The following is a 12754-nucleotide window of genomic DNA, read 5'->3' on the forward strand; positions in this document are numbered from 1 at the left end:
CTGCTATGATTAAAAATGACGTCACATTTTTTCTGTAACATCTAGAATTTTCCGCAATCGTGTCCATGTAAACAATTAAAGGGCTATCTGCGTGAAAACATTACATCTCATAAAATTCTTTAGAACCTAAAAGCAAATTCAGTCAGCATAGGGACTGGAGTAAGATGAAGGTCTCGGAGGCAGGCTGGGTAAATCGGGTATCCCTGTGGGGGGGTTGGAAAACAGCAATAAGAAACAGCACTGTGCGTCAGCTGAATCATGTATTCTCCACAGACAGGCTTTATCTAAGGATTAATGATTCACATTAATTCAAAAGCAGGATAATAAATTGAGATTAACAGTCAGCTCTTCTCCCAGTAGCTGAATTACTTATATTTTGTATAGAGTGAAAGAGCACAATTGACCTATCGGTAAGCCCCGCCCCCCTTAGTTACCGTTGCTAACTCGGACAAGTGAACAGAGCTCTTCATGTCTTTCAAAGGCAGCTGTCAGTGTAAAAGTAAAAACCTTGTGAGAAGTTGTTTTAGGTACATTTTGGACACACTCGAGGAGATTTCAAGTGGGATTTAAATATGCCATGGAGGGATATATAAACCATTAAAATAAATAATAAATTAATAAATAATTTTACTTGAAAGCGAGGGTTAACAGATCCCAATGCAAGCAGGGAGAAGTCTCATGTTACGGTCGTCACGATCAAATTCAAATTAATTAAACTAATTAACATTTAACCACTATTAATATGTGAGAACAGTTAGCTATTTATGTCTGTACGTTAGCATGGACTCGCTGACTTAACTAAGCCAGAGATACGATACTGAAGCACAAGATTACATTATTGATCTGCAGATGGAATCTATAACTTAATGAAAGTATGACAACCACAAAATAAAGTTTTTGACTTCACTGGGTTTGGAGTTGAATCGGGTAAATGTGTCCACATTTTGCTCTTTTGTGTGGGTTTAGGAAATTGAATGAAATAAATTCCATTCCTCATGCTCACAGGACACCTGGAATTAGTTTAACAAGTATCCCAGGCACATCGTTTTGTAATTTTTTGTAGCATAAACACCATAAGAACGATGAGAGCTTCGGATATAACAATGTTTCTCTATGGCGCTGAAACTTCAAGGTGTCCGAGTTCCAGTCCCCGAGCAACTTATATTCAACCACCATTGGCACTTCACCGTTCGAGGGCAGGGGCTTACCGATGGGTGAATTACTTTAAAGTACAGCACATAACCTATTAGAGTTAAATCATACGTGTTTTCTTCTTGAACCACCTAATTCATGAAGTTGGTCTACAAGTTTACTCAACTGCCTCCACTGATGCTTTTATTGAGATAAAAGCCTCTATAAATCTGCACAAATAAAACTTTATTTTTTTTGCAAATGAACGGTTCAAAACTTCCCTCTGATTGTAAGCTTTTGGGACTTCCTCCATAATGTTAAAAAGATTCCTCTGAAATAAGTAAGGGATACATCCCCTGCGAGCATATTTATTAATGTCAAAAAATTTCAGCACTTCATAAACAAATCTTACATTTAAAGAAGCTGTTAATGACACACTCTGTAATATACAACTCTCATGAGCAAACCAATTCTCACAGCAATAACTGTCTCAACGAAAACTGTAGATGTGTTTTTCATGACAAAATGAAATAAATAAATCATTCATTGCCTCTGGACAAAAGTGCTGAGCTTTGTGAATAATGCAGGCCTGTGTCAAAAGCTTATTAAAATGCTTCTCCGCTAATTGTGTCCTAATTGCACTGCTTTGTTTCACCTTGAAGGAATGACATAATTGATGCATAGTCAAGATCCTGTACACAAACACACAGAACTTAGGCAGCTATAATAAAAACAGTCAGCCGTCCATTCATTATCCTAAACAAATTACAACTGACATTTTAAATGAACTGCTTCATGCAAAAATATCGAAATAATAAAGGGTGGCAGGCTGTGTCTGGAGAGTGTTTGTATATTTGCAATAAAAAAGCTCTCTGTACACCACACTTTATCAGAGGCCATTTGAACCTGTCTAACCCACAGCAGATGTGGTGAGTAATGACCATCATTAATTCTGCCCCAAGCACACCTTTCGTCCAGACTGGAATAATGGCTCTGCTGGGCCACCTGCACAGCTGTACAGGACATCATAAACTAGGCTGACACCTAGTCTGCCATACGAAGAAGACTGTACCATCTCACATAATAACATCAGAATTGTCTAAAGGCTGTTCAAAACAGAATAAATTGAAAAGATTCCCAACCACGTTTTACATTTCATGTTAGATCAAATTAACAATAACCATTTAGTCGAAGTTATTGAATAAGGGGAATTGTTCGTTCAATCTCTTTAGACCGGGGTACCGATGAGATTTTGTGCTGTTCATGAGCAGGGTGGAGTCCCACCATACAGGAGGCAGGAGCAAAGCAACCATGATAGGCTGCTCCAATTTATACCGTTAATAATTCAGCACAGAAGCAATGCAGCAAAAGTGAAGGGTAGTACTAAAACATGGGCTCTGTGGGAAAAAAGGGAGGGCAAGAAAAGGAATAAAAAGCCAAGTTAAGTGTGTTTGTGTTCATATTGCTACTTTTTACACCAGAACAAGCTTCCGCATCCTCAGAGAACACCCACCTAGTGCCTTCAGCTTCTTCTGTCATATGTTCAAATGGAGCATGTTCTTGGACCTCGAGGAAAAGCAAAGGCAGAATCTCCATCTTTTTAACAAGAAGCAGCATACACGCTGCCTTTTTCATTTGACCATGAGACGCAAGTATGCGCTTGATTTATTTACAACCTGATAATCATTAAGAATTTATAATAACCACGAATGTTTGACTAAACAGTAGACAGACCACATCCTTGAAACTTAGCTTGTGTTTGTAACTTTGAAAATGAATTGCTCTTATACATGTAAGGGAGAGGCGGGGCTAACCTTAATTGAACTGTCAACTGACACCTTGATTGACTGTCACAAGCTGACTAGCCTAACCTACTGTGTGCTTATAGTATTAAAATGCATTGTTTTATTGACACCTTATTGACATTCTGTTTTTTGAACTTGGCATGAATTTGCCATTATTAGACAGCCTTCTTGCAGATCAATTTGACAAGTACATACAAATTCACTATAAATAAAAAAACAATGCCACATGGTTTCTAACAGGGAACTGTCGTCTAAGAATATAATTCACCTAAGAATATAATTTAGGTTTTAACTTCAGTGTGCAAAGGTCACGACTGTACGATCATAAACCTACCCAACCACCATTTTCCTGGATCCAGTTTTCCAGAGGCCCGTTCAGGAAGTCCGTCATCCAGTGTGCAATATTGTCTACCTGGGACGCCATCTCCCGGTTAACGCAATCCACGCAGATGGTCCCTCCAAACTCAAAGAAAGCCAAAATCCGACCCCAGTTCACTCCATCCCTGAAGAGCTCTTCGGCCACCGCGATGAAGCTCCGCTCCGCTACATTATGGCTCAATATCATCTGGTTGGACATCTCTTCAAATTCCCGCTGGTACATCCTTTCCATTTGATCCCCAGCCTCGCGTAACGCCCGATAGAGTCTTAAATGAGGGTCTGAGCGAGTGACCCGGTGGGCAAGCAGGCATTCATCGTTACCCCCGCCGGCCGAGGGAGCCTGAAGTCTCCTGTCAGAGTCCTCCACGCCGTTTTGGGCATCATCTTCCTCTCCAGAGGGTTGACATTTCCACACGTATCCCCTCTTTAAAAGTTTATGATCGATGTATTTCTCCACGATATGTCGACTGTCGTAGCGAATTTCGTTGGCCATCGTTATTAAACACAATTTAGAAACGTGGTTAGTAAAAGTACATTCTGACTGGAAGAAAATTAACGGTCGATTTGAGAGTAAAGCTCAATGAAATCTCATATTCGCCTCGTCCGGTGAATATTAGACGCGGTTTCTCTCACCACAACGCAATTTTGGAATAAAACAATATAAAGGAATGGTACATTCATTGAAAATAAATCAAACACGCGATGTATTTAACTTATCTGAACTGTCCGCATGTCAGACCTGTAAGCGCACTGCGCGTAGTCCGACGGTTACTGTAGCGCGCGCGCACAACGAACTTCAAAGGAGATCCGAACGTGTCTCGCACTTGGCGCGAGGAATGTCCGCTCATTGAATACGGGACGCCTTCGCTCCCGAAACTCGCTTATATTCCAGTAAGCCACGTACAGCTAACATACAACCGGTTGCGAAACGTCCTTCGCGCCACGACACCGAAAAAAGAGTTAAAACAGATGCTGTATATTTTCCATCTTAATATTCCACTGACATTCGAGGTCCCAGAAAAGACGGAAGAGAAAACAGCAGCCAAGTCAACGAACGTTTCTGCGTTAAATGCACGCGTGCGTTTCCGCCTTGGTGAAATGGGGGGTTTTCTTACGCGTGGCTACGGCACGGATAGCGGTGCAATCCTGCAGGATTTAAGACGCGTGACACGGAGACTGTCGCGTTCATTGAAGCATTGCTCGAACTGTTGAAACTGAGTGAGACTGTTTGAAGTCACTCTGGAGAGGCGGGGTTTCTACGTCACACCATTCATTGCTTTCTGTGGGATACTCCAGCACTTATTGCGTGCATTTTGTCAAACCTCTTTACATTCTTTTGGAGCTTATTTTCATTCCTCCCTCGGTACTTCAAACCTCAAATATGTTGTTGAGTAAAGCGTGTTTTTGTTGCTGTCAAGTTCTATGTAACAGGTCCTACACGTTGCGCTACTTACTGTGCTTATTTTTTAAAGACGGTTTTCATCTTAAATTGCAAAAAAATTGCCATGCTATTTGCTCCTATTACGAAAAGGCATAATTTGTGAAATGATAACCGTACTAAGTATTGCATCTTCAGAAATGATAAATAATCACACGTCGAATGTTGTAGTTTATTAATTTCACAGATTAATATTTTGAAGGATTTAATAAAGGCAAGTGGTTTTTTATTTAAGTCATTGAGGCTTTATTCCCTGCACAACTGTTGTACCAGCCCTTTCACTGAATAAGAACTGTTACGTAAAGTCAGATTTGTCAATATCAAAACTGTGGTCTTTACATTAAAAAAATGATTTTAAAGCGTTTGGCCAATCACACGCTCTCTCACATTTTCAGCCAGCCAATCATATTAGTCAACACTGCAGTCAGGCAACAGTATACAAACAAATGTGCATTCTTAAAAAAGATTCGCAATGCTTTAGAAAAAAACTATTTTTGGTTGAATGGTTCCATAAAGGACCTGATTCACAAATGGTTCTTTTAAGATTATACAAATGCAAGAAAGAAATGGTTATAAGAACCTTCGAGTAAATGGTTCTACATGTATGGGGAACCAAAAATGGATCTTCCATGGCTTCATGGTGAATAACCTTTTATAAGAGTGTGCTTTGTATTCAGTAAACAGTACTAAGTCATAATACTGAAGCAGTTCTGTTTGTTTCAGTGTGTTTATTGAAGTATTAAGGCTGGAGGTTGCACAGCATTACCCATTTTGGATCTTTTTTTATGGTAAAGTTGCTACATTCTATGTCAGTAAAGTTGCATTTATTTATTTCCATTGTTTCTTTTCATAGTCCCACTTATGAGAGAACCCATGGACAGGGTTCACCCTCATGTCTATCATCCTCTGTGTCTGCCGCTCGACCCACTCAGGAGATAAAGTGTGTGGAACATCGCCGTACACTGTAAAAGAGGAAAACATGAGGAAAACTGGCAAAAATATACCAAAAGTACTTATTGAAGTCTATAGGGAACTTACAGTATATTGTAAACGCTTTTCTATACACGCAATTGTTTAGTTTTCTGCATACTCCAGATGCAGTTGACAGTTTCACTTTTTAACCCAGAATGTTCTTTTAACAACAATCACATGACTTCACTTAAGATCATAAGACAATTCTGTGCACAGCAATCTTTATATTTTTATAAAAGTGTTGATGCCTTATTAGTTTGAGACGTGAGATAAATGCGGTGATTATATAAAAAATAAGGAAAGGAATTTCTGTGTTCAAAGGGCTTACAGGCAACATTGTTATAAAATGTCAAAGATATTAAGAGTTGTGTAAGAGACAGCTAATTGTGCAAAATCCCCTAAAAAAACATATTTTATTACTCCTGTATGTCAGCCAAAATATTATTAAAAACCCCTAGCAATCAATTAACTGTCCAAACAGAGGACCGCTCCTGACAGTTAAGAGGTTTTTTTTGCTGGAGTTATTCCTGCAGGCAAGGAACTGGAAAAAATAAACAAATTAAATAGATTGTGTCTGCACACCATGCACAAGCCCGACTGCTAAATTACAGACCTGGTATGTAAAAAGGGGGTTAATAACCGCACATGATGCACTCTGTGCAAGGTAACGGAATTCAGAAGAATGATGCATGAAAATCTTGGTATGTAACAAGTTTTCGGTTTATTTCGAGAGTATTTCCTTATTACACCCCCTCAGACAGTAGATATTCTGCCACACAGGCACATCAAAAAAGGTAAAAGACATACTTTTGCCAGGTGGAGCCGGTACACGTGCCCTGAGGTATGAATAAAATATTCTGTTCAGTTTTAGGCAATGAAGGGGGTCTGGGGTGTCCCAGAGGGCGTGACCATATTCCGAATGGCTCAGAGGTTCCAGAAAATCTTTTTTGGAAGTTTTATCTCCCACTTTAAAAGACTCACAATCGCTTAAGACAACCTCAGACGAGCCTTAGTACTCAACTCTAATGAGTTAGAAGAACAGTCGCCCGGAGCAGCATTCAGAGTGCTTCAAGTTACAACATGACCCAGACAGTGTGGGAAATACCCAGCCCTCAACTGACTTTTGGACTTCTGATACCTTTCGCACTTTGAATTGGTTACCCCTCCCAGGATCCTTACCAAACCTCTGTTCTTCTTTTAATCTGTTTCCCTCCTCCTCCCTATGAAATTTTCCTCTGGCGTGTCTCTCCCGAGGTGATGTAGCATTGATTTCCTTCCCCTTAGAGTCGGCCTCTGAGACAAAGATGAAGACTCTTGTGCTTCGTACCAGAATTTTTCTCAGACACGCTTATTCAAACAGCCACACATGAGTATGCAATGCACACTCATTCTCTTGTCAGCTGCTTTCCGCATTTTAAGCATGCACACAAGCGCGCATACATAAAGAGTATTGAAACGCTTTTTATCATTTTTCAAGTGAATAAGTTCAACTGAGTCTAGAGGGATTCCTGAACTGAATCCGGGGCTCAACAAGTAAATCTGTCCGCCGTCTTCCTCTTTTCTGCTCCTTTAACCGTTGACTGCAAAACACGACCCAGTCCAATTATTTCAGCCAGGGGAATGTAGAGGGAGCGTGTGCTGCAGGTTAAAAAGCAAAGCTGACTTCTCCGCCTGACAGACGTTATCGGGGCGATCCACCTTACCTGTCTGATGGTGCTGGGTACGTTAGAAAGAAAGGATCAAAAAGCCAAGAAAAACCAAATCCAGGTGGAGAACCTTAATTTAGCGGAAGCCAAATTGATGTTGTGTCAGACGGAATTGATCCGGGATTCAATAAATGTCACTGATTTCAGATTGGAGGGATGAATAAATCATCAGCACAATGAAATCCGGACGGATCTTACATCAAAGCCAGTGAATGTGAACACACCGCATGATGAAACGCTTGAAGTTCAAGCATTTAAAGCTGTCTTGTAATGATCAGATAATCAAAAAGCATTGAGCATCATAATGATAACATGAGATGGGAATTCAGGACATCTATGTGAATTTATGCACACATGTAAACCCACCATAGCCACGTTGCCACCACACCAACAGCCCTGTAAAGCCCAGGAAAAAGAAAACGCCCCCAAGAACCGTCATCCACTCCTTGGAGCCTTGCCTCATCTCTGGATATGACAGCTCATGTGTGAGTCTGTATACTGCAAAGACAAATACAGATATTTAGGAGCTTTTTTGGTTATATGCACACTTGGAAGGAAAGTAACGTTATCCGAGTTTTTTAGGTGAACACATTGCCATCTAGTGGTTAAAAACCTTCGTTACAGAGGCTGATTTTGGTGTCATTATCAAGTAAGCCCTTATTAATATCATTCCCAGAACTCATGACCCATTTACCGTATTAAAAATGTAGCCGCAAGCGAACTTAACAATTTACATGTATGCATTTAAATAGACACTTAACCCCAAAGTGACTTTATACCTTTGATCAGTTCATGTATTTTCTGTGGATGCAACCTATGACCTTGCTAGCACTATGTTAGTGGAATGTCAATGGACCTCAAGTTTTTCTATGGATGGGTTGCTAAGATCGACACTGGGTGTATTGTAAGCAGAAAAGCATTTTGGCAATCATATATTAAAATCAAATCATTAAAATAAAAAAATGTACACATTCATTTTCTTTAACAACAAATTTCGTTATTGTTAAGCTAAACCAATAAGCCTGTTTATACCTAGGTTAATATGTATCAAAAAGCGAAAGTTGATTCCTGGGAAGTGTATAAAATATCTTTGTATTTGCCACACCCACGGTCAAAGTCTAGCCTATGACAGCCCTTGTAACAATAACAAGGTGATTTCCCACTTGACTGTTTGTCCAAAGCAACATTGCTTATTTTATTGACTGACTGAAGGTTTGAAAAGGTAAAACAAGGTGAAGTTAGCCATGCAGATTTACTAGCTAGTTTTTCCTCCTTGGTAAGCTGGGTCCACGGCCCATTCTCTTTCTCCTTAAGCTTTTTCTGTTCAGGATTGAGGTTTCTGACAAATGGAACATCAGGCAGTGGAGTATCCAGACGGTTGTTGTACTGAGGAGCCGAGCAGTCCATCATATCAACATCTGAGAAACAAACAGCCAAAAAAAAATTATAGATGGTGACATGAGATAGAGTTTGACATGAGAGAGACAGAATGTGAGAGCCTGTGTGTTAATGACAGCTGAGTTGTCTCTTATCTTCTTAAAAGTGTTCTGTTACCGTGCGAATGTGCAGCCCATGCGCTAGATGACGTGGAAACCCTCCGCCACAATCCAAACTGCAGCCCCCGCACCAGTGCACGAGAAGACAGCATCTAAAAAAATGCAGAAATATAACAGACCAAACGGTTTAAACAGTTTACCAATTTTTGTCAAAATAAAGGACCATAATAAATACACGTGGGATCATTTTATACTTCTTGAATATGTTTTAACCATAGAAGCAGAACATCTGGAAAACTTGCAATTATAATTGCATGGCATTTTGAGCTATTGTGTAAATAAAGAAATGAAATGTTGATCCAATGTGTTCCTCCTTAAAAATTTGTTTCTGGATTTACCCCCCCATTTCCAGGCCTTGTAACACTGTGTTTAAATATAAATGTATGCAGTGCTATGCTATTTACTCCTTGATATTTTAAAGACTGTCATCACCATGGTCCATGCTGTCCAAAACCCCTCTTACCTTTTGTTTGCTAAGATTTTATTTAAATTGCTGTTAAAAAAAACAACCTTGGTTAAAAAAAAACATAGTTACTATTTGCCCATAAAAGGAGAAATTTAACTGAAATAGGAACTCTTTAGTTTCGCACTGGAGCGCGCGTGTTGGGATCGAGTCGTCATTCCCAAATATCCTAAATAGGCAGCTCTCTCGAGCCACAGTCATTGACCTTGTGCTCTATGTTGGTTTTCTGAAAACGAGTCTTCAAGGTTAATAAATGCTAAATGGAAAATCTGAGGTGCCCTATGCCATCGAGTCCCTCATTTGGAGATTATGTTAAATGGATGACCGACGTGCTTATGATTGTGGGAATATTATAATGTTTCATATGCATGCACCTGACACATATTATTTATATTTATATATATATATATATCAAGTTGGTATGCAGGAAGCGGTGGCGACTTTGACAATGTGCTCTCTGTCACGTAGTAGTGGAATATTCGGCAACGTCTAAAATGGCTCTGAGGGGGGCGTGATATCATGTGATATCAACTGAAACAATACAAGTCTAAATATAAAGTCATCACAATACATTCCTTCAATAATTTCGCTTATAAACTGCACATTATGAGCATAATTATTGTTTATTATAGGTCGCATGCACGCACAATATTGCGTGTATTAGGTTTGCTACAAACATGCCAGAAAAGCAAAACATCTAATCTGCTTCGCATTAAAGGTTATTACAATTCAAAACAATATAAATATTATTCCATATAGATCACACATCCAAAAAAATGTAAAAAAGGCTAATTTCCTAAATAATATTTTTCACTAGTTTGTAAAAGCATGCATTAATTTCACCCCCATCCATGGTAAAACTTTAAATGCAGAAAAAATCTCAGGAATAGTCACGTCTGAATAAAAACAATAACTGTTACAATACATCATAGCATCTCAATATTTTAAGTTCCACTATTTTAAGTACAAAAAGGCATTGATTACCTTGATAAGTGAAGCTCTGAGCGTATCGACAGAAACTTGTCTACGTGCTTTTTCATGGATCAACTGGAAGCTTGTAAAGTAGATTGTGAGTCAGGTGTCCATCGCTATCATCCGAATGAACCAATGAGCGCGTTCCAGGAACCAGCCTCACCACAGACGCACAGAGCGCGCACTAGTGTGCGTCTGTGTCATGATCTTCAGCGGTAGTTTTGAGCTGGTCCTGCTGAGATGATTTATCTTCTGATTCGAACAGATGTGAATGTTTGAAATGTTTTATGTAATTAAAGTACATCGCATTTTTCTTGTTTAAGATCCCTTTTTAGTTTGGGTTTGCGATGTTTTTTTCTATGGGTCTTTCATGTTATGTTATGTTACGGTTACATTATGCCATGTAGATTATGTCCTAAATTGACACTGAAAAAACAAAAGAACCGTACAGAAGGAAGTGACATTTGAGTCTGCCAAGTTTTGCTAGTCTGCACATATCCTTCCTGCTATAAACAGTCAAATGTTACTTCCGCTTTATGCTACGTTTTGAATTGATTAATCGAGGACGAATGCAAATAGATGAATTAATTGCATTTATTAATTTAGTCCCGGTTTCACAGACAATGCTTAAGGCTTATTAAAATTAATGTGTGACCCGTCTTAACTGAATAGGGCTAACTTCCCCAGAAATATCTTTATATAGGCTATCAGTGCCATTGTTTTGTCTGAAGATGCACACTAGTAATCTATTCTTCTAAGGCATTTTTATAAAAGCGACATAAATACCTTATTTTAAGTAAAGTATAGTCCTGGTTTAAACTAGCTCTGTGAAACCGGGCCGCAGCGATATACCCTTGAACCATATTATTGAGAGCCAATTCGCATACTTTCCGTCCTAAATAGTATATGAAAATAGAATTAGTATGTCCTAAATCATAGTATGCTGATATGAGTATTCTCAAAGTACCCGGATGGTCTATTGTTTCCGGTGAAAATTCGAAGTGTGAATCCATGGACACTAAACGGCTGATATTACCCACAACTCACCGCGGGAGGGAAGAGTTTAGTGACGCTACACTGCATTAATCAAATTAAATAGACGATGATTCGCTATATTAATACAAGTAAGTATACAGAAGACCATACATACAAAATACTATTGAATAAATACTTAAATGCAAGGAAGAGCTTATATTTTGATGTTTGTGATGTTTTGTTAATCATCAAAGTGTCGTAGGCAACAACGGCCTCTTGCGTTTCGCTACACTTTTACTACGCACTTAAATGTATACACTTTTCCATAACAAAAACAGTGCATACTTTAAGGGCAGCATAAACGTAGTACTTACCAGGTAAAACAGTGGGACACCTATGAATTAATTACGTCATAAAAATGATATGTTGTGTGTTTATAAGCGATACCTTCCTTTCCACCCTGAAGGGCTAATCGATGCCCAAGTGACTTACAGAGTGAGGGCTCACATTAATGGTGGAAGGGACTTAACACCCTGAACGCACTTCTGCGTCATGTTGCGGAGCTATAGAATCCATTAAAGTGGTCACCTTTAAGACCATCTATCTGCTTGAAACGACCTTTCAATATGGCAGCAACGATGTGCTGTCATTCAATGTGACGTTCGGAGGTGAATTAACCCATTTGTAACCTATCAATAGTAAAAGGTGACCTTTCAAACATTTTCGTCCTCCAGATACTTTCCCAGTTTTTTTAAAGTCCCCGTGAACCGGACATTGCGGTCGTTCTGCTTTACTTTTGCATTCTGACACATTTCGGTGTGAAACGGATTTTCAAAGGATAAAAGAAGTGGGCGTGGCTTGTGTTTTCACTGCGACTTAATTGGATGTGTAAAAACAGTTGCTGCATTGATCTTGAAATGAAGGCAACAGACTGACAATAGAAGGGGAGGAGTTACGGATGCTCGGCCAACCCGTCTAATTTGAGTCGTTTGAGATCGATAGACGAAGCGGGGAGTGCATTTTCAGATTTTAACTGAAGATAGTGAGGGTACATTAATTTTAAAATGAAAATGACCCACATTGATAAGCTATTTACTATAAACGCTGCATTATTTCATGAAAAAATAAGAATTGTAATTTTTCACTGGGACTTTAAGTACAGTGGCGTTGCTTTGAAGTGCCGCAACTTCACAGGTGTTGGGCGAGTCACGTGACCTGCAACTGACACCATCTGTTGATCCCTGCAAGAGCACCTCCCACTACTGCACTTCTTGTTTGATTTTTATTTAATCATTTGCACGAAGACTTGAAGTCATAAACAATTTTCAGGTTACATATTTGCCAAGCTGAATACAAGA

At 39.2% G+C, this 12754-nt stretch overlaps 2 protein-coding genes across 2 annotated transcripts in view; both read right to left on the reverse strand.

The window, feature by feature from the left end:
- Positions 1-4514, reverse strand: part of bcl2a (BCL2 apoptosis regulator a) — a 38673-nt gene extending 34159 nt beyond the window's left edge. The window contains exon 1 of the mRNA XM_056738828.1: positions 3271-4514. Within this exon, the coding sequence (XP_056594806.1) occupies positions 3271-3807 (537 nt within the window). The 5' untranslated portion in view covers positions 3808-4514. The remainder of the gene's footprint in view (positions 1-3270) is intronic.
- A 931-nt stretch (positions 4515-5445) lies between these two features.
- Positions 5446-10620, reverse strand: LOC130413681 (cytochrome c oxidase subunit 4 isoform 1, mitochondrial). The gene is made up of 5 exons (XM_056739071.1): positions 10434-10620; positions 8985-9078; positions 8687-8848; positions 7797-7928; positions 5446-5714 (listed from the first exon to the last, which is right to left on the reverse strand). Exons 2-5 carry the CDS (start codon positions 9076-9078, stop codon positions 5581-5583), a joined length of 522 nt encoding a protein of 173 aa, XP_056595049.1. The 5' UTR covers positions 10434-10620; the 3' UTR covers positions 5446-5580.
- Positions 10621-12754: the final 2134 nt, after the last annotated feature.

The sequence above is a fragment of the Triplophysa dalaica genome, chromosome 23 (genome assembly GCF_015846415.1).
Source record: "Triplophysa dalaica isolate WHDGS20190420 chromosome 23, ASM1584641v1, whole genome shotgun sequence".
In the NCBI taxonomy this organism is placed as follows: Eukaryota; Metazoa; Chordata; class Actinopteri; order Cypriniformes; family Nemacheilidae; genus Triplophysa; species Triplophysa dalaica.

Excerpts from the sequence above, each read along its gene's own strand:
- LOC130413681 (XM_056739071.1), bottom strand. The coding sequence starts at position 9,078 with ATGCTGTCTTCTCGTGCACTGGTGCGGGGGCTGCAGTTTGGATTGTGG. Across the intron at positions 7,929-8,686 it reads CAAGGAGGAAAAACTAGCTA|TATACAGACTCACACATGAG; the intron begins GTAAATCTGCAT and ends TTGTCTTTGCAG. Across the intron at positions 5,715-7,796 it reads GTGGTGGCAACGTGGCTATG|TGTACGGCGATGTTCCACAC; the intron begins GTGGGTTTACAT and ends CCTCTTTTACAG.